The sequence below is a fragment of the Hyperolius riggenbachi genome, chromosome 9 (genome assembly GCF_040937935.1).
Source record: "Hyperolius riggenbachi isolate aHypRig1 chromosome 9, aHypRig1.pri, whole genome shotgun sequence".
In the NCBI taxonomy this organism is placed as follows: domain Eukaryota; kingdom Metazoa; phylum Chordata; class Amphibia; order Anura; family Hyperoliidae; genus Hyperolius; species Hyperolius riggenbachi.
Window position 1 is genome coordinate 264,371,889 of NC_090654.1, and position 25,126 is coordinate 264,397,014.

Genomic DNA, 25,126 nt, shown 5'->3' on the forward strand with positions numbered 1-25,126 from the left:
GCCCCAGATAAGTTACACTCATTTTTTGGGGGGGGCCAGTTTAGGTAGTTGCGTAAACACATCAATATTGATTGGCCAGTTTTACCACTTCCATGTAGTATGAGTGCCTATCCACGCAATCTGTTCATTGTATCAAAAATCTGTTGGCCTGCATGCTACATGGAAGTGGTGAAATTAAATGTGATTGGATGTGTGTAGACATGTTTAGGCTCAAGAAATGATATCAGATAGTGAGCAGTTGTGACCGTGGTTTACCTAATAACTAATAAGGTACGAAAACACATTCCAATACCTAATGTGAAAATGATCATATTAACAATTGGATCTGGCTAGCAAGGAATTTGAAAATATGGATCCAGCAGAACAAGAAGCCAAAAGCACAAGGAACCTCAGCCTGGTTGGGTTCCAATCTTTAAGCAATCCCCAGTATCTTAGTAATTCCTTACCTGACCGTCCATCACGCTGGATATCCACGTGGCACCACTCGCCGTCATTGGCCTTCTTGCTAGTGGCCTTCACCTTGATGGTGCCGGAACCCATGTCCAGCAAGAGGTAAAGATGTCCATCCAGCAGCTCCACAGCAAAGAAGTCTACCTTGGTGTTCTTCTGGCTGCGAATATCCTTGCGGTCCTGTGGCTTGCCATGGGTGAATAGAATGAGTCCATTGGGCTCAGTGGTTCGGAAGTCAAAGGAGATAGAGCCCATGCGCTTGGTGTTCCACTTTGGCAGGCTGATGTAGGCCTCAGGGCTCTCAAAGCTGATGGGGTCCAAGGTGGCCACGTTCTCACACTTAAACACCACGTCACCAAAGATCTTCATTTTGGTGTCTCCAATCCGGGCCAGGCGAGACAGCTCCAAGCGGATGTCGTTGTTCTTGTATACAACCTATCATGAAAAAACAAAAAAGAAAAAGATCAAAGGTGAGAGCCAATAAAAACAACTGATGAATAAAAAAACCTCTTACAATGCTTAAGCCTATTAGCCCCTAAAAGGGAAAAAAAATCTTTCCCAACTTCAGATGGCAGTCAGATAAAATCCCTGGATCAACTCTGCCGGGAATTACCTAATATTTAAAGCTGTGGATGTCCTTCAATGCAAGGCCTCTTTTAAATGCAGATATAGAATTTGCCATAACTACCTGCTGTGGTAAGTTATTCCCTCTTACTGTAAAGAACCTCTTCCTATTAATATATTATATTAATTAATATATTATATAATCTTACTATATTCATTTATGCAGCTTGGAATAAGCCAATACAATGTAGCAGCTGCTGCATGATTGGTCCATCAAATCTGCATCAACTTGGAACTACTTGCATCTCATTGGTCATCCATGTTTATAGGCGGGGGGCATGTGGAGCAGCAGATTCACCACACACTTCCCTCCTACGCGGTCTCAATCTGTATTGTGTGCTTTGTACTGAAAATTTTACCGACTAGCAGCCCAGGGAGACTCCACATATTCTTCACGAATTAGATTTTATTTGTGGCTACAAGCACTATTAGGCACTGCTATTTGGCCTGAGGAAGTCAGTATGCACCCACGAAACGCTTGCCAGTGCAATAAAATTCTATCAATACGTGAATTTGTCTTAATTGAGGTAAGCCACCTCCCTTTTTTTCATTTTATTTGCTTTTAAAGGAGAACTGTGGAGAGATGTGTATGGAGGCTGCCATATTTATTTCCATTTAAGCAAAACCAGTTACCTGGCTATCCTGCTGATCCTCTGCCTCTAATACTTTCAGCCATAGACCCTGAACAAGCATGCAGCAGATCAGGTTTTTCTGACAATTTTGACAGATATGTCAAGATTAGCTGCATGCTTGTTTCTGGTGTGATTCAGCCACTATTTCAGCCAAATAGACCAGCAGGGCTGCCAGGCAACTGGTATTGCTTAAAAGGAAATAAATATGGCAGCCTCCATATACCTCTCACTACAGTTCTCCTTTAACGCATTTTATCTTCTCTGGGCGCCTCTTTCCCCTTTATCATAGGTTTTACAAAGAAAATGGTGTCACCGATGCTCGCTGTGAGACAAAATGGCCGACCCTGCTACTGAGGGTCGTGGCCATCAGAGAGCCCAGCTTCTCAGAAGGAGCGTATTTCCCATTATTGCTCCCAGTTTTGGAAAATGGTTCCAGAGAGATGCCAGGCAATCTCTGGCAATCAGAGTAAAGGTTAACGTTAGACATATGAGGAGCGCGCACAGCGAGGGTGCTCTCCGGTCACCTGCCACGACCTGATGGCTGCTAGAAACTTCTTAGAAAGGGTGTAATAAAAGCTGCGCCGCCCGTCTTACCCTGTGATTTAAACGCCACTTTAGGCCGCTGTGCGCTCCAAGCGGTCGCATGAGTCTCCATCTGACAGTATTTTTAGCTGTAATTTGTGGTTATTTAACAGAAAATCTCCAGAAATCTCAGATAGCTGGAAAACCAAGACCAGAGTTTAACACAGAGTACCGATGTTCATTAGGGAACCCCCAAGACCCCTAGCGGGCAGGAAAGGAGGATGGTGGGAGGGGCAAGATGTGAGGATGGGGAAAATGGAAGGGGGGGGGGGCTTCAACAAACCGATCATTAGAAATGGCCTATTTAATCTTAATACATTTAAAAGTATGATTTTCCAAGATGCATAAAATTTGCATTAAATATGTATATAAGCCAGAATTACTGTCCTATAACTGACCATCTCTGCCGATCATTGTCGCTCCTCCATAGAGTGACCAGCCTCAATTTAAAGGACACCTGATGCTAGAGGGATATGGAGACTGCCATATTTATTTTCATTTAAGCAATACCAGTGCTTGTCTGTCCTGCTTATCCTCAGCCTCTAATACTTGTAGCCATAGAACACTGTACAAGCATGCAGCATATCAGGGGTTTCTGATGATTTTGTTAAATCCAACAACATTAGCTACACATTTGTTTCTGGTGTGATTCAGACACTACTGCAGTCAAGAAGATCAGCAGGACAGCCAGGCAACTGGTATTGTTTAAAATAAATATGACAGCCTCCATATACGTCCTGCTTTCAGGTTCCATTCTACCCACTCAATGACCACAGGCAGTGTAACTCTGTCCATTTGTATTTGGCCACACCTTCTCCCCCCCAGCTCATTGAGGCAGAGAAAATTGAACCAATCAAATTAACTTGATGAAAGTCATATAAAGGATTTGTTACCAAAACTGACCTCTGAAAAACGTATCCAGCTCTGAACACTTCAGCTTATAACCAATAATGGCTTCCTCACATGGAACGTTAATTGTCTCTTCAGCCTACATGACTAATTCATGTTTTTCTCTAGGTGTAAAATGACATTCGAGACTGGGCTGCAATGCAAAAATGTAATGAAATACGCCCCATGGATCGACTAAAGGGCAGTCCCTAGAGAGGTGTAGTGGGGGGGGGGGGGGGATTGGAGGGGGGTGTAACTCATAAGCTGTTCTAACTGGATTTTATGATTTCTTTATTTTTTTTTTGGGGGGGGGGGAGGGGGGGGTGCTGCTTTTAGGATCTTTTGGTATATTTTAAAAATGCAACACATTTATTTATAAACAAGTTAGTTGGTAAGGTGGGCTAATTATGCTGTCTGGAGGGATGAGGGAGGGGGTGGAGTATGTGGGCAGTGAGGGAGGTGCTATGCTCTCTGCTACTAGACGCCACTTGCCGGGGGTGGGGCTACAATGTTTGCCATTCCATTTCTCCAACAACTGCCAAGGGAGGCCCCTTCTGATATCATCTGCAGTGGCCGACCGGGGCCAGAGTACTCACATCAGCTGGTAGGAAGTATTCTGCGTGCTGAGAATGGTGGGGCTGATCATTTATTTTCTTGATCAGAAAAGATGGTACACAGACATACAGGATCGGGATCGTAACTATATTGGGCCAGCCTCCATCCCCCCCCCCCCCCCCAAATCACAGGGTGGGAGCCCAGGAGCTACGGGGGCCTGCCGAGCCTTTTCTGTTGGCCCCCGAAGCTCTCTACAGCTGTTAATTCTAAATGGCCTGCAGGCCGTAGTTGTGATGCCGCGTGCAGGGGCCACCTTGTATCCCCCCCCTCAGCATTCCCTCCTGCTCACCTGTACGTTATCAGCCACCACTGTAGCAGTAGCAGCCACTGATTAGCAGCCGCCACTGTGCCAGCAGCAGTCACAGCCACTGATTAGCAGCCGTCACTGTGCCGGCAGCAGTAAAAGCCACTGATTAGCAGCTGCCATTATGCCAGCAGCAGTAACAGCCACTGATTAGCAGCTGCCATTATGCCAGCAGCAGTAACAGCCACTGATTAGCAGCTGCCATTATGCCAGCAGCTGTAACATCCACTGATTAGCAGCTGCCACTGTGCCAGCAGCAGTAACAGCCACTGATTAGCAGCTGCCACTATGCCAGCAACAGTAAAAGCCACTGATTAGCAGCTGCCATTATGCCAGCAGCAGTAACAGCCACTGATAAGCAGCTGCCACTATGCCAGCAGCAGTAACAGACACTGATTAGCAGCTGCCATTATGCCAGCAGCTGTAACATCCACTGATTAGCAGCTGCCACTGTGCCAGCAGCAGTAACAGCCACTGATTAGCAGCTGCCACTGTGCCAGCAGCAGTAACAGCCACTGATTAGCAGCCGCCACTGTGCCAGTAGCACTATGCCTGCATACTGAAAGGGACATGCTAACTGCACATGGTATATGAGTTATTTCTAGTGGAAATGTTTTTATTTGACAAAATGTCCCAGGCATAGTGTACCTAGTGGCAATCAGCAAAAATTGTGTTTAACTTCGCTAGTTCAGCCCCTAACAATCTCAACAACGAGGAAAATGGCCCTTGGCCTAACAAGTTTGGGCTCCCCTGACTTATATGACTATAATTGGGCACTTTGCTGCCCTGAAAGAAACCCTCCAGTTTTCGTGTTTGTTAAATTGTGCACAGTCATCACTCAATCCCTGATCAATTATCTGCAATAAAAACACATCCCCATCAGATTATACTTGTATACCCTTATAGATGGATTGTCAGCCACAAGATCAAATTCCATTTACCCACTGCTCTGTGTTTATTATGCATCGTGCAGCCTTACCCTGCATTGCAAGCACTACAATCTAATCAGAAATGTTTCTGCTGTAATAAATCTTCTCTGTCAGCCTGGTTTTGATTTGGTACATTGCAGAGGAAAGGAAAGGGAAGCTTGTCATCAACCCTCCCACATTCCTGCTACTCACTTATTGGCTGAGGGCAGTTCAGTGTGAAGCTAGTGCTGAAATGTGATCTTGCTGTGCTCACATGTTTACAAAGCAAGCCAGCTTTGACTGAGCAGATTCTAGCAGAAATGCAATGCCTACAACAGAATTCTCTTGTTTTACAATATAAAATTGACTGAAATCAAAACGTAGATAGTACAATACATCTGTTATGTATGTAGAACAAGTAGTTATCTACTTATATATGTGTTTTTTTCCTGGCATAGTATGGCTGATCCTTCTGTTCTAACAGTATGTCTGACAAGTGCTGGACAGGGGGATTCAGTATTTTGTCAGTGTACATAGCTTGTGAGGGTGGCAGGCACGAAGTTTGTATAATAGAAGGTAAAGCTTTAAAGGGGAACTGAAGAGAGAGGTATATGGAGGCTGTCATGTTTATTTCCTTTTAGACAATACCAGTTGCCTGGCAGCCCTGCTGATCCTCTGCCTCTAATACTATTAGCCATAGCCCCTGAACAAGCATGCAGCAGATCAGGTGTTTCAGTGGTTCAGACTTATAAGTCTGATCTGACAAGACTAGCTGCATGCTTGTTTCTGGTTTTAATCAGATACTACTGCAGAGAAATAGACCAGCGGGGCTGCCGGGCAACTGGTATTGATTAAAAGGAAATAAACATGACAGCCTCCATATACCTCTCTCTTCAGTTCCCCTTTAAGCTAGTTACATGCAGTGCATTCAGTTGAAATGATCCCAATAGGTAAGACTAAGATAACTTCTGTTATCGCCGTGGGGTTGGGGGTCACCGGATTGAAGGAGAATCGTGATGATGGGGGGGCGTGAAAAATGGTCCAGGTTAACAGAGATGGAAGAAAGGAAAACAGACATTAGATGCCGTCAGCCTGCAGGTGGTGGCAATGCAAATAAATGTGCGGCAATTAGCGGGATTAAAACAGATGGAATTGGCAGCTGAAAAGAGACGTGGCGTCGCTGGTAATAGGACGTTATGGTGATGGAGGCCATTAATCATATGCTCAGGGCAATCGCAGGCTACGGCTCCGCCTCTGATATGACTGACATGTTCTGAGGAAGATTTAACCCTGCATGAACCGGCCACGATTTCCGAGATGCGGTACTCTGAGTAGAGGGAGTGGTGTATAGCACTGTGGGTGGAAACAGACCACCAAACCCTGCCCATTTTCATACAATTTTCATACAATCAGACCTTCTACCACTTAATATAAACGGCGGAGTTCTTCTTTTACAGCACACCATTGTTCCAATCGCCTTATTCTAATGCAACTCTTCTATACCTCCTGCCTGGCCTATCCATCATTTATAAAAATATCTTTGGGTGCAATCCTTTATAACGTGAAGGATCAAAACACAGTCCTTTTTAGGGGCAATCCACCTTGCCCACCAAGACTTTTTGTTACTTTAGGATGGATGGCCTATCCATCAGACAGGACATGCCATTACACACAATGCTGCTCAACTGCTGCCCTCTCAGCCAACGTTCACTTCCCCTAGAAAATCATCTCACTTCAGGGCTCCTATAAATTCCATTACAGGAAAAACCAGAACTAAACATGCCATTTCATAACCTCATTTCTGCCGTGGAAATTTGTGGGGATGGAGACCCCAGAGTATTAAATAATAGTTCTCTATTGGCATAAAAATCATAAAAAAGAGGTATTCTCTTAACTCTCCAGAAGACAGGATGCCAGTTCAACTGGAAAATGCTTTACTCAAAACACAGACACCACGTTTCACGGGCGCTAGCCCGCTTCTTCAGATCAGTACACAATGGGCTAGATTCACAAAGCGGTGCTAACCCAGTTAGAGACTTTAGGCGTGATAACCATTGCACCACGCTGGTGAAAAGCCAGTTTAGGCGTGATAAGTTTAGGCATGATAAGTTTAGATCGCGCGCAAAGTCCCGCACGCAAAGCAGCGCCATTAAACTCTATGTGAAGTGCACCAGACTTTGCTAGCACAAAACGTTTCATCAGCTGTGCACTGCGGTGCTAACCCAGTTGGTGCTTAAACTTATCATGCCTAAACTTATCACGCCTAAACTGAGTTTAGGCGTGATAAAGGGCTTTTCACCAGCGTGCTAACTGTTAGCACCGCTTTGTGAATCAGGCCCAATGCCTTGTAATAATAGTGTGTATAGAGTATGAGTGCTACACAAACATTGTGTCACTACTGAACCTGACCCCCATATCTGCTGAATGTGACATCTCTGTGTCTTCGGGGGCCACCGTCTTGTCTCCAGAAAATTCTACAAGTATTATTTCCAGCAGAGCTTGTGATTCTGGGTTACATTTGACACTATCTTCACATACACACAATAACAAAAAGCAGAGCTGCCCGGTATTGATAAAACCCTTAAAAGCAGTCTAAAAAGGAAAGGCAGTGTTGGTCTTACCTTTCCTAAACAATAAGGTCATTGTTAATGGAAAAAACACAACACGTTTTGCAGTTGCTAGCCAGCTTCCTCACATCAGTTCTGCTCAAAGTGTCTTTCTATCTTTCCTCTTCAGAAGAGGTAAGACCAACACAGCCTCTCCTTTTTTTTAAGCGTTTTATTATTATTGGCTGGGCACCTCCGCCTTATGTTATCGTCAGTTTACAAACCTCTGTTGGGGTTTATTAGTTTTTTAGCACTGACTAAAGTCATTTTAAAAAGTACGACCAACTAGTTCCTGTTTAACAGACCATGGAAACCGGGCTAAGATGGCCATTTTTCTGTAGGTTCTGAGGGTGGCTGAAAGGCTTTGCCCCCCATCTTTGTGAATATATTTACTGTTCATTACAATTCATAATCATCCAGCGATACCACACCACTGGGCTCCAGGTCTTTCTTTTTCCTTAGATAAGTCTGGGGTTCTGGTGATAACCATAAATAAACCGTCAGACACAGAACAGTCATCTTGTGGGCATATTTGGGATTGATGTTTCAAAGGATTGGAAAACCAAAAGGGAAGATGTGCGGTTATATTGATGCTAGGAGAGCCAGCAGGGAAGATGTGCGGTTATACTGATGCTAGGAGAGCCAGCAGGGAAGATGTGCGTTTATACTGATGCTAGGAGAGCCAGCAGGGAAGATGTGCGGTTATACTGATGCTAGGAGAGGGCAGCAGGGAAGATGTGTGGTTATACTGATGCTAGGAGAGGGCAGCAGGGAAGATGTGCGGTTATACTGATGCTAGGAGAGCAGCAGGGATGATGTGCGGTTATACTGATGCTAGGAGAGGGCAGCAGGGAAAATGTGCGTTTATACTGATGCTAGGAGAGCCAGCAGGGAAGATGTGCGGTTATACTGATGTTAGGAGAGCAGCAGGGAAGATGTGCGGTTATACTGATGCTAGGAGAGCCAGCAGGGAAGATGTGAGGTTGTACTGATGCTAGGAGAGCAGCATGGAAGATGTGCAGTTATACTGATGGTAGGAGAGCCAGCAGGGAAGATGTGCGGTTATACTGATGCTAGGAGAGCAGCAGGGAAGATGTGCGGTTATACTGATGCTAAGAGAGCCAGCAGGAAAGATGTGCGGTGATACTGATGCTAGGAGAGCCAGCAGGGAAGATGTGCAGTTATACTGATGCTAGGAGAGCCAGCAGGGAAGATGTGCGGTTATACTGATGCTAGGAGAGCAACAGGGAAGATGTGCGGTTATACTGATGCTAGGAGAGCAGCAGGGAAGATGTGCGGTTATACTGATGCTAGGAGAGCAGCAGGGAAGATGTGCGGTTATACTGATGCTAGGAGAGCAGCAGGGAAGATGTGCGGTTATACTGATGCTAGGAGAGCTAGCAGGGAAGATGTGCGGTGATACTGATGCAAGGAGAGCCAGCAGGGAAGATGTGCGGTTATACTGATGCTAGGAGAGCAGCAGGGAAGATGTGCGGTTATACTGATGCTAGGAGAGCCAGCAGGGAAGATGTGCGGTTATACTGATGCTAGGAGAGCCAGCAGGGAAGATGTGCGGTTATACTGATGCTAGGAGAGCCAGCAGGGAAGATGTGTGGTTATACTGATGCTAGGAGAGGGCAGCAGGGAAGATGTGCGGTTATACTAATGCTAGGAGAGCCAGCAGGGAAGATGTGCGGTTATACTGATGCTAGGAGAGCCAGCAGGGAAGATGTGCGGTTATACTGATGCTAGGAGAGCCAGCAGGGAAGATGTGCGGATATGCTGATGCTAGGAGAGCCAGCAGGGAAGATGTGAGGTTATACTGATGCTAGGAGAGCCAGCAGGGAAGATGTGCGGTTATACTGATGCTAGGAGAGCAGCAGGGAAGATGTGCGGTTATACTGATGCTAGGAGAGCCAGCAGGGAAGATGTGCGGTGATACTGATGCTAGGAGAGGGCAACAGGGAAGATGTGCGGTTATACTAATGCTAGGAGAGCCAGCAGGGAAGATGTGAGGTTATACTGATGCTAGGAGAGCCAGCAAGGAAGATGTGCGGTTATACTGATGCTAGGAGAGCCAGCAAGGAAGATGTGCGGTTATACTGATGCTAGGAGAGCCAGCAAGGAAGATGTGCGGTTATACTGATGCTAGGAGAGCCAGCAAGGAAGATGTGCGGTTATACTGATGCTAGGAGAGCCAGCAGGGAAGATGTGCGGTTATACTGATGCTAGGAGAGGGCAGCAGGGAAGATGTGCGGTTATACTGAAGCTAGAAGAGAGCAGCAGGGAAGATGTGCAGTTATACTGATGCTAGGAGAGGCAGCAGGGAAGATGTGCGGTTATACTGATGCTAGGAGAGGGCAGCAGGGAAGATGTGCGGTTATACTAATGCTAGGAGAGCCAGCAGGGAAGATGTGAGGTTATACTGATGCTAGGAGAGCCAGCAGGGAAGATGTGCGGTTATACTGATGCTAGGAGAGGGCAGCAGGGACGATGTGCGGTTATACTGATGCTAGGAGAGCCAGCAGGGAAGATGTGAGGTTATACTGATGCTAGGAGAGCCAGCAGGGAAGATGTGTGGTTATACTGATGCTAGGAGAGCCAGCAGGGAAGATGTGCGGTTATACTGATGCTAGGAGAGCCAGCAGGGAAGATGTGCGGTTATACTGATGCTAGGAGAGGGCAGCAGGGAAGATGTGCGGTTATACTGATGCTAGGAGAGCCAGCAGGGAAGATGTGCGGTTATACTGATGCTAGGAGAGAGCAGCAGGGAAGATGTGCGGTTATACTAATGCTAGGAGGGCAGCAGGGAAGATGTGCGGTTATACTGATGCTAGGAGAGCCAGCAGGGAAGATGTGAGGTTATACTGATGCTAGGAGAGCCAGCAGGGAAGATGTGTGGTTATACTGATGCTAGGAGAGCAGCAGGGAAGATGTGCGGTTATACTGATGCTAGGAGAGGGCAGCAGGGAAGATGTGTGGTTATACTGATGCTAGGAGAGCAGCAGGGAAGATGTGCGGTTATACTGATGCTAGGAGAGCCAGCAGGGAAGATGTGCGGTTATACTGATGCTAGGAGAGCAGCAGGGAAGATGTGCGGTTATACTGATGCTAGGAGAGGGCAGCAGGGAAGATGTGTGGTTATACTGATGCTAGGAGAGAGAAGCAGGGAAGATGTGCAGTTATACTGATGCTAGGAGAGGGCAGCAGGGAAGATGTGTGGTTATACTGATGCTAGGAAAGCAGCATGGAAGATGTGTGGTTATACTGATGCTAGGAGAGGGCAGCAGGGAAGATGTGCGGTTATACTGATGCTAGGAGAGGGCAGCAGGGAAGATGTGCGGTTATACTGATGCTAGGAGAGCCAGCAGGGAAGATGTGCGGTTATACTGATGCTAGGAGAGCCAGCAGGGAAGATGTGCGGTTATACTGATGCTAGGAGAGCAGCAGGGAAGATGTGCGGTTATACTGATGCTAGGAGAGCCAGCAGGGAAGATGTGCGGTTATACTGATGCTAGGAGAGCAGCAGGGAAGATGTGCGGTTATACTGATGCTAGGAGAGGGCAGCAGGGAAGATGTGCGGTTATACTGATGCTAGGAGAGCCAGCAGGGAAGATGTGTGGTTATACTGATGCTAGGAGAGCCAGCAGGGAAGATGTGCGGTTATACTGATGCTAGGAGAGCAGCAGGGAAGATGTGCGGTTATACTGATGCTAGGAGAGGGCAGCAGGGAAGATGTGTGGTTATACTGATGCTAGGAGAGCCAGCAGGGAAGATGTGCGGTTATACTGATGCTAGGAGAGGGCAGCAGGGAACATGTGCGGTTATACTGATGCTAGGAGAGGGCAGCAGGGAAGATGTGTGGTTATACTGATGCTAGGAGAGCAGCAGGGAAGATGTGCGGTTATACTGATGCTAGGAGAGCCAGCAGGGAAGATGTGCGGTTATACTGATGCTAGGAGAGCAGCAGGGAAGATGTGCGGTTATACTGATGCTAGGAGAGGGCAGCAGGGAAGATGTGTGGTTATACTGATGCTAGGAGAGCCAGCAGGGAAGATGTGCGGTTATACTGATGCTAGGAGAGGGCAGCAGGGAAGATGTGTGGTTATACTGATGCTAGGAGAGCCAGCAGGGAAGATGTGCGGTTATACTGAAGTTAGGAGAGCAGCAGGGAAGATGTGCGGTTATACTGATGCTAGGAGAGCCAGCAGGGAAGATGTGCGGTTATACTGATGCTAGGAGAGCCAGCAGGGAAGATGTGCGGTTATACTGATGCTAGGAGAGCCAGCAGGGAAGATGTGCGGTTATACTGATGCTAGGAGAGCCAGCAGGGAAGATGTGCGGTTATACTGATGCTAGGAAAGCCAGCAGGGAAGATGTGCGGTTATACTGATGCTAGGAGAGCCAGCAGGGAAGATGTGCGGTTATACTGATGCTAGGAGAGCCAGCAGGGAAGATGTGCGGTTATACTGAGGCTAGGAAAGGGCAGCAGGGAAGATGTGCGGTTATACTGATGCTAGGAGAGCCAGCAGGGAAGATGTGCGGTTATACTGATGCTAGGAGAGCCAGCAGGGAAGATGTGCAGTTATACTGATGCTAGGAGAGCCAGCAGGGAAGATGTGCGGTTATACTGATGCTAGGAGAGCCAGCAGGGAAGATGTGCGGTTATACTGATGCTAGGAGAGGGCAGCAGGGAAAATGTGCGGTTATACTGATGCTAGGAGAGCCAGCAGGGAAGATGTGCGGTTATACTGATGCTAGGAGAGCCAGCAGGGAAGATGTGCGGTTATACTGATGCTAGGAGAACCAGCAGGGAAGATGTGCGGTTATACTGATGCTAGGAGAGAGAAGCAGGGAAGATGTGCGGTTATACAGATGCTAGGAGAGGGCAGCAGGGAAGATGTGTGGTTATACTGATGCTAGGAAAGGGCAGCAGGGAAGATGTGCGGTTATACTGATGCTAGGAGAGCCAGCAGGGAAGATGTGCGGTTATGTTGATGGTATGAGAGCCAGCAGGGAAGATGTGTGGTTATACTGATGCTAGGAGAGCCAGCAGGGAAGATGTCTGGTTATACTGATGCTAGGAGAGCCAGCAGGGAAGATGTGCGGTTATACTGATGCTAGGAGAGCCAGCAGGGAAGATGTGCGGTTATACTGATGCTAGGAGAGCCAGCAGGGAAGATGTGCAGTTATACTGATGCTAGGAGAGAGAAGCTGGGAAGATGTGCGGTTATACTGATGCTAGGAGAGGGCAGCAGGGAAGATGTGCGGTTATACTGATGCTAGGAGAGGGCAGCAGGGAAGATGTGCGGTTATACTGATGCTAGGAGAGCAGCAGGGAAGATGTGCAGTTATACTGATGCTAGGAGAGCCAGCAGGGAAGATGTGCGGTTATACTGATGCTAGGAGAGAGCAGCAGGGAAGATGTGCGGTTATACTGATGCTAGGAGAGGGCAGCAGGTAAGATGTACGGTTATACTGATGCTAGGAGAGGGCAGCAGGTAAGATGTGCGGTTATACTGATGCTAGGAGAGCAGCAGGGAAGATGTGCGGTTATACTGATGCTAGGAGAGGGCAGCAGGGAAGATGTGCGGTTATACTGATGCTAGGAGAGGGCAGCAGGGAAGATGTGCGGTTATACTGATGCTAGGAGAGCAGCAGGGAAGATGTGCAGTTATACTGATGCTAGGAGAGCCAGCAGGGAAGATGTGCGGTTATACTGATGCTAGGAGAGGGCAGCAGGGAAGATGTACGGTTATACTGATGCTAGGAGAGGGCAGCAGGTAAGATGTGCGGTTATACTGATGCTAGGAGAGCAGCAGGGAAGATGTGCGGTTATACTGATGCTCGGAGAGCCAGCAGGGAAGATGTGCGGTTATACTGATGCTAGGAGAGCCAGCAGGGAAGATGTGCGGTTATACTGATGCTAGGAGAGCCAGCAGGGAAGATGTGCGGTTATACTGATGCTAGGAGAGGGCAGCAGGGAAGATGTGCGGTTATACTGATGCTAGGAGAGCCAGCAGGGAAGATGTGCGGTTATACTGATGCTAGGAGAGCCAGCAGGGAAGATGTTAGGTTATACTGATGCTAGGAGAGCCAGCAGGGAAGATGTGCGGTTATACTGATGCTAGGAGAGCCAGCAGGGAAGATGTGCGGTTATACTGATGCTAGGAGAGCAGCAGGGAAGATGTGCGGTTATACTGATGCTAGGAGAGGGCAGCAGGGAAGATGTGCAGTTATACTGATGCTAGGAGAGCAGCAGGGAAGATGTGCGGTTATACTGATGCTAGGAGAGCCAGCAGGGAAGATGTGCGGTTATACTGATGCTAGGAGAGCAGCAGGGAAGATGTGCGGTTATACTGATGCTAGGAGAGCCAGCAGGGAAGATGTGCGGTTATACTGATGCTAGGAGAGCCAGCAGGGAAGATGTGCGGTTATACTGATGCTAGGAGAGCAGCATGGAAGATGTGCGGTTATACTGATGCTAGGAGAGCCAGCAGGGAAGATGTGCGGTTATACTGATGCTAGGAGAGCCAGCAGGGAAGATGTGCGGTTATACTGATGCTAGGAGAGCCAGCAGGGAAGATGTGCGGTTATACTGATGCTAGGAGAGGGCAGCAGGGAAGATGTGCGGTTATACTGATGCTAGGAGAGGGCAGCAGGGAACATGTGCGGTTATACTGATGCTAGGAGAGCCAGCAGGGAATATGTGTGGTTATACTGATGCTAGGAGAGCCAGCAGGGAAGATGTGCGGTTATACTGATGCTAGGAGAGCCAGCAGGGATGATGTGCGGTTATACTGATGCTAGGAGAGCCAGCAGGGAAGATGTGCGGTTATACTGATGCTAGGAGAGCCAGCAGGGAAGATGTGCAGTTATACTGATGCTAGGAGAGAGAAGCAGGGAAGATGTGCGGTTATACTGATGCTAGGAGAGCCAGCAGGGAAGATGTGCAGTTATACTGATGCTAGGAGAGCCAGCAGGGAAGATGTGCGGTTATACTGATGCTAGGAGAGCCAGCAGGGAAGATGTGCAGTTATACTGATGCTAGGAGAGAGAAGCAGGGAAGATGTGTGGTTATACTGATGCTAGGAGAGCCAGCAGGGAAGATGTGCAGTTATACTGATGCTAGGAGAGCCAGCAGGGAAGATGTGCGGTTATACTGATGCTAGGAGAGCCAGCAGGGAAGATGTGAGGTTATACTGATGCTAGGAGAGCCAGCAGGGAAGATGTGCGGTTATACTGATGCTAGGAGAGAGCAGCAGGGAAGATGTACGGTTATACTGATGCTAGGAGAGAGCAGCAGGGAAGATGTGCGGTTATACTGATGCTAGGAGAGCCAGCAGGGAAGATGTGCGGTTATACAGATGCTAGGAGAGCCAGCAGGGAAGATGTGCAGTTATACTGATGCTAGGAGAGCCAGCAGGGAAGATGTGCGGTTATACTGATGCTAGGAGAGCCAGCAGGGAAGATGTGCGGTTATACTGATGCTAGGAGAGCCAGCAGGGAAGATGTGCAGTTATACTGATGCTAGGAGAGAGAAGCAGGGAAGATGTGCGGTTATACTGATGCTAGGAGAGCCAGCAGGGAAGATGTGCGGTTATACTGATGCTAGGAGAGCCAGCAGGGAAGATGTGCGGTTATACTGATGCTAGGAGAGCCAGCAGGGATGATGTGCGGTTATACTGATGCTAGGAGAGCCAGCAGGGAAGATGTGCGGTTATACTGATGCTAGGAGAGCCAGCAGGGAAGATGTGCAGTTATACTGATGCTAGGAGAGAGAAGCAGGGAAGATGTGCGGTTATACTGATGCTAGGAGAGCCAGCAGGGAAGATGTGCGGTTATACTGATGCTAGGAGAGCCAGCAGGGAAGATGTGCGGTTACACTGATGCTAGGAGAGCCAGCAGGGAAGATGTGCGGTTATACTGATGCTAGGAGAGCCAGCAGGGAAGATGTGCGGTTATACTAATGCTAGGAGAGCAGCAGGAAAGATGTGCGGTTATACTGATGCTAGGAGAGCCAGCAGGGAAGATGTGCGGTTATACTGATGCTAGGAGAGCCAGCAGGGAAGATGTGCAGTTATACTGATGCTAGGAGAGCCAGCAGGGAAGATGTGCGGTTATACTGATGCTAGGAGAGCCAGCACGGAAGATGTGCGGTAATACTGATGCTAGGAGAGCCAGCAGGGAAGATGTGCGGTTACACTGATGCTAGGAGAGGCAGGAGGGAAGATGTGCGGTTATACAGATGCTAGGAGAGCCAGCAGGGAAGATGTGCAGTTATACTGATGCTAGGAGAGCCAGCAGGGAAGATGTGCGGTTATACTGATGCTAGGAGAGCAAGCAGGGAAGATGTGAGGTTATACTGATGCTAGGAGAGGGCAGCAGGGAAGATGTGCGGTTATGCTGATGCTAGGAGAGCCAGCAGGGAAGTTGTGCGGTTATACTGATGCTAGGAGAGCCAGCAGGGAAGATGTGCGGTTATACTGATGCTAGGAGAGCCAGCAGGGAAGATGTACGGTGATACTGATGCTAGGAGAGCAAGCAGGGAAGATGTGTGGTTATACTGATGCTAGGAGAGCCAGCAGTGAAGATGTGCGGTTATACTGATGCTAGGAGAGCGAGCAGGGAAGATGTGCGGTTATACTGATGCTAGGAGAGCCAGCAGGGAAGATATGCGGTTATACTGATGCTAGGAGAGCAAGCAGGGAAGATGTGAGGTTATACTGATGCTAGGAGAGGGCAGCAGGGAAGATGTGCGGTTATGCTGATGCTAGGAGAGCCAGCAGGGAAGTTGTGCGGTTATACTGATGCTAGGAGAGCCAGCAGGGAAGATGTGCGGTTATACTGATGCTAGGAGAGCCAGCAGGGAAAATGTACGGTGATACTGATGCTAGGAGAGCAAGCAGGGAAGATGTGTGGTTATACTGATGGTAGGAGAGCCAGCACGGAAGATGTGCGGTAATACTGATGCTAGGAGAGGCAGCAGGGAAGATGTGAGGTTATACTGATGCTAGGAGAGCCAGCAGGGAAGATGTGCGGTTATACTGATGCTAGGAGAGAGCAGCAGGGAAGATGTACGGTTATACTGATGCTAGGAGAGAGCAGCAGGGAAGATGTGCGGTTATACTGATGCTAGGAGAGCCAGCAGGGAAGATGTGCGGTTATACAGATGCTAGGAGAGCCAGCAGGGAAGATGTGCAGTTATACTGATGCTAGGAGAGCCAGCAGGGAAGATGTGCGGTTATACTGATGCTAGGAGAGCCAGCAGGGAAGATGTGCGGTTATACTGATGCTAGGAGAGCCAGCAGGGAAGATGTGCAGTTATACTGATGCTAGGAGAGAGAAGCAGGGAAGATGTGCGGTTATACTGATGCTAGGAGAGCCAGCAGGGAAGATGTGCGGTTATACTGATGCTAGGAGAGCCAGCAGGGAAGATGTGCGGTTATACTGATGCTAGGAGAGCCAGCAGGGATGATGTGCGGTTATACTGATGCTAGGAGAGCCAGCAGGGAAGATGTGCGGTTATACTGATGCTAGGAGAGCCAGCAGGGAAGATGTGCAGTTATACTGATGCTAGGAGAGAGAAGCAGGGAAGATGTGCGGTTATACTGATGCTAGGAGAGCCAGCAGGGAAGATGTGCGGTTATACTGATGCTAGGAGAGCCAGCAGGGAAGATGTGCGGTTACACTGATGCTAGGAGAGCCAGCAGGGAAGATGTGCGGTTATACTGATGCTAGGAGAGCCAGCAGGGAAGATGTGCGGTTATACTAATGCTAGGAGAGCAGCAGGAAAGATGTGCGGTTATACTGATGCTAGGAGAGCCAGCAGGGAAGATGTGCGGTTATACTGATGCTAGGAGAGCCAGCAGGGAAGATGTGCAGTTATACTGATGCTAGGAGAGCCAGCAGGGAAGATGTGCAGTTATACTGATGCTAGGAGAGCCAGCAGGGAAGATGTGCGGTTATACTGATGCTAGGAGAGCCAGCACGGAAGATGTGCGGTAATACTGATGCTAGGAGAGCCAGCAGGGAAGATGTGCGGTTACACTGATGCTAGGAGAGGCAGGAGGGAAGATGTGCGGTTATACAGATGCTAGGAGAGCCAGCAGGGAAGATGTGCAGTTATACTGATGCTAGGAGAGCCAGCAGGGAAGATGTGCGGTTATACTGATGCTAGGAGAGCAAGCAGGGAAGATGTGAGGTTATACTGATGCTAGGAGAGGGCAGCAGGGAAGATGTGCGGTTATGCTGATGCTAGGAGAGCCAGCAGGGAAGTTGTGCGGTTATACTGATGCTAGGAGAGCCAGCAGGGAAGATGTGCGGTTATACTGATGCTAGGAGAGCCAGCAGGGAAGATGTACGGTGATACTGATGCTAGGAGAGCAAGCAGGGAAGATGTGTGGTTATACTGATGCTAGGAGAGCCAGCAGTGAAGATGTGCGGTTATACTGATGCTAGGAGAGCGAGCAGGGAAGATGTGCGGTTATACTGATGCTAGGAGAGCCAGCAGGGAAGATATGCGGTTATACTGATGCTAGGAGAGCAAGCAGGGAAGATGTGAGGTTATACTGATGCTAGGAGAGGGCAGCAGGGAAGATGTGCGGTTATGCTGATGCTAGGAGAGCCAGCAGGGAAGTTGTGCGGTTATACTGATGCTAGGAGAGCCAGCAGGGAAGATGTGCGGTTATACTGATGCTAGGAGAGCCAGCAGGGAAAATGTACGGTGATACTGATGCTAGGAGAGCAAGCAGGGAAGATGTGTGGTTATACTGATGGTAGGAGAGCCAGCACGGAAGATGTGCGGTAATACTGATGCTAGGAGAGGCAGCAGGGAAGATGTGCGGTTATACTGATGCTAGGAGAGGCAGCAGGGAAGATGTGCGGTTATACTGATGCTAGGAGAGCCAGCAGGGAAGATGTGCGGTTATACTGATGCTAGGAGAGCCAGCAGGGAAGATGTGCGGTTATACTGATGCTAGGAGAGCAGCAGGGAAGATGTGAGGTTATACTGATGCTAGGAGAGCCAGCAGGGAAGATGTGCGGTTATACTGATGCTAGGAGAGGGCAGCAGGTAAGATGTGCGGTTATACTGATGCTAGGAGAGCCAGCAGGGAAGATGTGAGGTTATACTGATGCTAGGAGAGGGCAGCAGGGAAGATGTGTGGTTATACTGATGCTAGGAGAGCAGCAGGGAAGATGTGAGGTTATACTGATGCTAGGAGAGCCAGCAGGGAAGATGTGCGGTTATACTGATGCTAGGAGAGGGCAGCAGGTAAGATGTGCGGTTATACTGATGCTAGGAGAGCAGCAGGGAAGATGTGCGGTTATACTGATGCTAGGAGAGCCAGCAGGGAAGATGTGCGGTTATACTGATGCTAGGAGAGCCAGCAGGGAAGATGTGAGGTGATACTGATGCTAGGAGAGGGCAGCAGGGAAGATGTGTGGTTATACTGATGCTAGGATAGCCAGCAGGGAAGATGTGTGGTTATACTGATGCTAGGAGAGCCAGGAGGGAAGATGTGCGGTTATACTGATGCTAGGAGAGCCAGCAGGGAAGATGTGCGGTTATACTGATGCTAGGAGAGCCAGCAGGGAAGATGTGCGGTTATACTGATGGTAGGAGAGCCAGCAGGGAAGATGTTAGGTTATACTGATGCTAGGAGAGCCAGCAGGGAAGATGTGCGTTTATACTGATGCTAGGAGAGCCAGCAGGGAAGATGTGCGGTTATACTGATGCTAGGAGAGGCAGCAGGGAAGATGTGCGGTTATACTGATGCTAGGAGAGGCAGCAGGGAAGATGTGCGGTTATACTGATGCTAGGAGAGCCAGCAGGGAAGATGTGCGGTTATACTGATGCTAGGAGAGCCAGCAGGGAAGATGTGCGGTTATACTGATGCTAGGAGAGCAGCAGGGAAGATGTCTGGTTATACTGATGCTAGGAGAGGGCAGCAGGTAAGATGTGCGGTTATACTGATGCTAGGAGAGCAGCAGGGAAGATGTGAGGTTATACTGATGCTAGGAGAGCCAGCAGGGAAGATGTGCGGTTATACTGATGCTAGGAGAGGGCAGCAGGTAAGATGTGCGGTTATACTGATGCTAGGAGAGCAGCAGGGAAGATGTGCGGTTATACTGATGCTAGGAGAGCCAGCAGGGAAGATGTGCGGTTATACTGATGCTAGGAGAGCAGCAGGGAAGATGTGCGGTTATACTGATGCTAGGAGAGGGCAGCAGGGAAGATGTGTGGTTATACTGATGCTAGGAGAGGGCAGCAGGGAAGATGTGCGGTTATACTGATGCTAGGAGAGCCAGCAGGGAATATGTGTGGTTATACTGATGCTAGGAGAGCCAGCAGGGAAGATGTGCGGTTATACTGATGCTAGGAGAGCCAACAGGGAAGATGTGCGGTTATACTGATGCTAGGAGAGCAGCATGGAAGATGTGCGGTTATACTGATGCTAGGAGAGCCAGCAGGGAAGATGTGCGGTTATACTGATGCTAGGAGAGCCAGCAGGGAAGATGTGCGGTTATACTGATGCTAGGAGAGCCAACAGGGAAGATGTGTGGTTATACTGATGCTAGGAGAGCAGCATGGAAGATGTGCGGTTATACTGATGCTAGGAGAGCCAGCAGGGAAGATGTGCGGTTATACTGATGCTAGGAGAGCCAGCAGGGAAGATGTGCAGTTATACTGATGCTAGGGGAGCAGCAGGGAAGATGTGTGGTTATACTGATGCTAGGAGAGGGCAGCAGAGAAGATGTGCAGTTATACTGATGCTAGGAGAGCCAGCAGGGAAGATGTGCGGTTATACTGATGCTAGGAGAGCCAGCACGGAAGATGTGCGGTAATACTGATGCTAGGAGAGCCAGCAGGGAAGATGTGCGGTTACACTGATGCTAGGAGAGGCAGGAGGGAAGATGTGCGGTTATACAGATGCTAGGAGAGCCAGCAGGGAAGATGTGCAGTTATACTGATGCTAGGAGAGCCAGCAGGGAAGATGTGAGGTTATGCTGATGCTAGGAGAGCCAGCAGGGAAGTTGTGTGGTTATACTGATGCTAGGAGAGCAGCAGGGAAGATGTGCGGTTATACTGATGCTAGGAGAGCCAGCAGGGAAGATGTGCAGTTATACTGATGCTAGGAGAGCCAGCAGGGAAGATGTACGGTGATACTGATGCTAGGAGAGCAAGCAGGGAAGATGTGTGGTTATACTGATGCTAGGAGAGCCAGCAGTGAAGATGTGCGGTTATACTGATGCTAGGAGAGGCAGCAGGGAAGATGTGCGGTTATACTGATGCTAGGAGAGCCAGCAGGGAAGATGTGCGGTTATACTGATGCTAGGAGAGCCAGCAGGGAAGATGTGCGGTTATGCTGATGCTAGGAGAGCCAGCAGGGAAGATGTGCGGTTATACTGATGCTAGGAGAGCAGCATGGAAGATGTGCGGTTATACTGATGCTAGGAGAGCCAGCAGGGAAGATGTGTGGTGATACTGATGCTAGGAGAGCAAGCAGGGAAGATGTGTGGTTATACTGATGCTAGGAGAGCCAGCAGGGAAGATGTGCGGTTATACTGATGCTAGGAGAGCAGCAGGGAAGATGTCTGGTTATACTGATGCTAGGAGAGGGCAGCAGGGAAGATGTGCGGTTATACTAATGCTAGGAGAGCCAGCAGGTAAGATGTGCGGTTATACTGATGCTAGGAGAGCCAGCAGGGAAGATGTGCGGTTATACTGATGCTAGGAGAGCCAGCAGGGAAGATGTGCGGTTATACTGATGCTAGGAGAGGGCAGCAGGGAAGATGTGCGGTTATACTGATGCTAGGAGAGGGCAGCAGGGAAGATGTGTGGTTATACTGAAGCTAGAAGAGAGCAGCAGGGAAGATGTGCGGTTATACTGATGCTAGGAGAGCCAGCAGGGAAGATGTGCGGTTATACTGATGCTAGGAGAGGGCAGCAGGGAAGATGTGCGGTTATACTGATGCTAGGAGAGGGCAGCAGGGAAGATGTGCGGTTATACTGAAGCTAGAAGAGAGCAGCAGGGAAGATGTGCGGTTATACTGATGCTAGGAGAGCCAGCAGGGAAGATGTGCGGTTATACTGATGCTAGGAGAGGCAGCAGGGAAGATGTGCGGTTATACTGATGCTAGGAGAGCCAGGAGGGAAGATGTGCGGTTATACTGATGCTAGGAGAGCAGCAGGAAAGATGTGCGGTTATACTGATGCTAGGAGAGCCAGCAGGGAAGATGTGAGGTTATACTGATGCTAGGAGAGCCAGCAGGGAAGATGTGTGGTTATACTGATGCTAGGAGAGCCAGCAGGGAAGATGTGAGGTTATACTGATGCTAGGAGAGCCAGCAGGGAAGATGTGTGGTTATACTGATGCTAGGAGAGCCAGCAGGGAAGATGTGTGGTTATACTGATGCTAGGAGAGCCAGCAGGGAAGATGTGAGGTTATACTGATGCTAGGAGAGCCAGCAGGGAAGATGTGAGGTTATACTGATGCTAGGAGAGCCAGCAGGGAAGATGTGCGGTTATACTGATGCTAGGAGAGGGCAGCAGGGAAGATGTGCGGTTATACTGATGCTAGGAGAGCCAGCAGGGAAGATGTGCGGTTATACTAATGCTAGGAGAGCAGCAGGAAAGATGTGTGGTTATACTGATGCTAGGAGAGCCAGCAGGGAAGATGTGAGGTTATACTGATGCTAGGAGAGCCAGCAGGGAAGATGTGAGGTTATACTGATGCTAGGAGAGCCAGCAGGGAAGATGTGAGGTTATACTGATGCTAGGAGAGCCAGCAGGGAAGATGTGCGGTTATACTGATGCTAGGAGAGCCAGCAGGGAAGATGTGAGGTTATACTGATGCTAGGAGAGCCAGCAGGGAAGATGTGCGGTTATACTGATGCTAGGAGAGCAGCAGGGAAGATGTGAGGTTATACTGATGCTAGGAAAGGGCAGCAGGGAAGATGTGCGGTTATACTGATGCTAGGAGAGCCAGCAGGGAAGATGTGAGGTTATACTGATGCTAGGAGAGCCAGCAGGGAAGATGTGCGGTTATACTGATGCTAGGAGAGAGCAGCAGGGAAGATGTGCGGTTATACTGATGCTAGGAGAGCCAGCAGGGAAGATGTGCGGTTATACTGATGCTAGGAGAGCCAGCAGGGAAGTTGTGCGGTTATACTGATGCTAGGAGAGCAGCAGGGAAGATGTGCGGTTATACTGATGCTACGAGAGGGCAGCAGGGAAGATGTGCGGTTATACTGATGCTAGGAGAGCCAGCAGGGAAGATGTGCAGTTATACTGATGCTAGGAGAGAGCAGCAGGGAAGATGTGCGGTTATACTGATGCTAGGAGAGAGCAGCAGGGAAGATGTGCGGTTATACAGATGCTAGGAGAGGGCAGCAGGGAAGATGTGCGGTTATACTAATGCTAGGAGAGCCAGCAGGGAAGATGTGCAGTTATACTGATGCTAGGAGAGCCAGCAGGGAAGATGTGCGGTTATACTGATGCTAGGAGAGCCAGCAGGGAAGATGTGCGGTTATACTGATGCTAGGAGAGAGCAGCAAGGAAGATGTGCGGTTATACTAATGCTAGGAGAGCCAGCAGGGAAGATGTGCGGTTATACTGATGCTAGGAGAGCCAGCAGGGAAGATGTGTGGTTATAGTGATGCTAGGAGAGCCAGCAGGGAAGATGTGAGGTTATACTGATGCTACGAGAGGGCAGCAGGGAAGATGTGCGGTTATACTGATGCTAGGAGAGCCAGCAGGGAAGATGTGAGGTTATACTGATGCTAGGAGAGCCAGCAGGGAAGATGTGCGGTTATACAGATGCTAGGAGAGCCAGCAGGGAAGATGTGCGGTTATACTGATGCTAGGAGAGAGCAGCAGGGAAGATGTGCGGTTATACTAATGCTAGGAGAGCCAGCAGGGAAGATGTGCGGTTATACTGTTGCTAGGAGAGGGCAGCAGGGAAGATGTGCGGTTATACTGATGCTAGGAGAGCCAGCAGGGAAGATGTGAGGTTATACTGATGCTAGGAGAGAGAAGCAGGGAAGATGTGCAGTTATACTGATGCTAGGAGAGCAGCAAGGAAGATGTGCGGTTATACTGATGCTAGGAGAGCCAGCAGGGAAGATGTGCGGTTATACTGATGCTAGGAGAGAGCAGCAGGGAAGATGTGCGGTTATACTAATGCTAGGAGAGCCAGCAGGGAAGATGTGCGGTTATACTGATGCTAGGAGAGGGCAGCAGGGAAGATGTGCGGTTATACTGATGCTAGGAGAGCCAGCAGGGAAGATGTGCGGTTATACTGATAGTAGGAGAGCAGCAGGGAAGATGTGCGGTTATACTGATGCTAGGAGAGGGCAGCAGGGAAGATGTGCGGTTATACTGATGCTAGGAGAGCCAGCAGGGAAGATGTGCGGTTATACTGATGCTAGGAGAGCAGCAGGGAAGATGTGCGGTTATACTGATGCTAGGAGAGCCAGCAGGGAAGATGTGCGGTTATACAGATGCTAGGAGAGCCAACAGGGAAGATGTGCAGTTATACTGATGCTAGGAGAGCCAGCAGGGAAGATGTGTGGTTATACTGAAGCTAGAAGAGAGCAGCAGGGAAGATGTGCGGTTATACTGATGCTAGGAGAGCCAGCAGGGAAGATGTGCGGTTATACTGATGCTAGAAGAGAGCAGCAGGGAAGATGTGCGGTTATACTGATGCTAGGAGAGCCAGCAGGGAAGATGTGCGGTTATACTGATGCTAGGAGAGCCAGCAGGGAAGATGTGCGGTTATACAGATGCTAGGAGAGCCAGCAGGGAAGATGTGCGGTTATACTGATGCTAGGAGAGCCAGCAGGGAAGATGTGCGGTTATACTGATGCTAGGAGAGAGCAGCAGGGAAGATGTGCAGTTATACTGATGCTAGGAGAGCCAGCAGGGAAGATGTGCGGTTATGTTGATGCTATGAGAGCCAGCAGGGAAGATGTGCAGTTATACTGATGCTAGGAGAGCCAGCAGGGAAGATGTGCGGTTATACTGATGCTAGGAGAGCCAGCAGGGAAGATGTGTGGTTATACTGATGCTAGGAGAGCCAGCAGGGAAGATGTGCGGTTATACTGATGCTAGGAGAGCCAGCAGGGAAGATGTGCGGTTATACTGATGCTAGGAGAGAGCAGCAGGGAAGATGTGCGGTTATACTGATGCTAGGAGAGCCAGCAGGGAAGATGTGAGGTTATACTGATGCTAGGAGAGCCAGCAGGGAAGATGTGCGGTTATACAGATGCTAGGAGAGCCAGCAGGGAAGATGTGCGGTTATACTGATGCTAGGAGAGGGCAGCAGGGAAGATGTGCGGTTATACTGATGCTAGGAGAGCAGCAGGGATGATGTGCGGTTATACTGATGCTAGGAGAGGGCAGCAGGGAAGATGTGCGGTTATACTGATGCTAGTAGAGCCAGCAGGGAAGATGTGCGGTTATACTGATGCTAGGAGAGCCAGCAGGGAAGATGTGAGGTTATACTGATGCTA

The 25,126-nt window shown here is 49.1% G+C and overlaps 1 protein-coding gene across 21 annotated transcripts in view; it reads right to left on the reverse strand.

Annotated features, from left to right (window-relative positions):
• NRXN3 (neurexin 3) overlaps positions 1-25,126 on the reverse strand; it is a 705,883-nt gene that overhangs the window by 469,919 nt on the left and 210,838 nt on the right. For all 21 annotated transcript variants that reach the window (XR_011024153.1, XR_011024152.1, XR_011024151.1 and 18 more), the window contains one exon: positions 447-885. Coding sequence is in view for 18 of the 21 variants with exons in the window: in XM_068254465.1 (XP_068110566.1) it covers positions 447-885 (439 nt within the window). In the remaining 3 variants the exon portion in view is untranslated. The remainder of the gene's footprint in view (positions 1-446; positions 886-25,126) is intronic.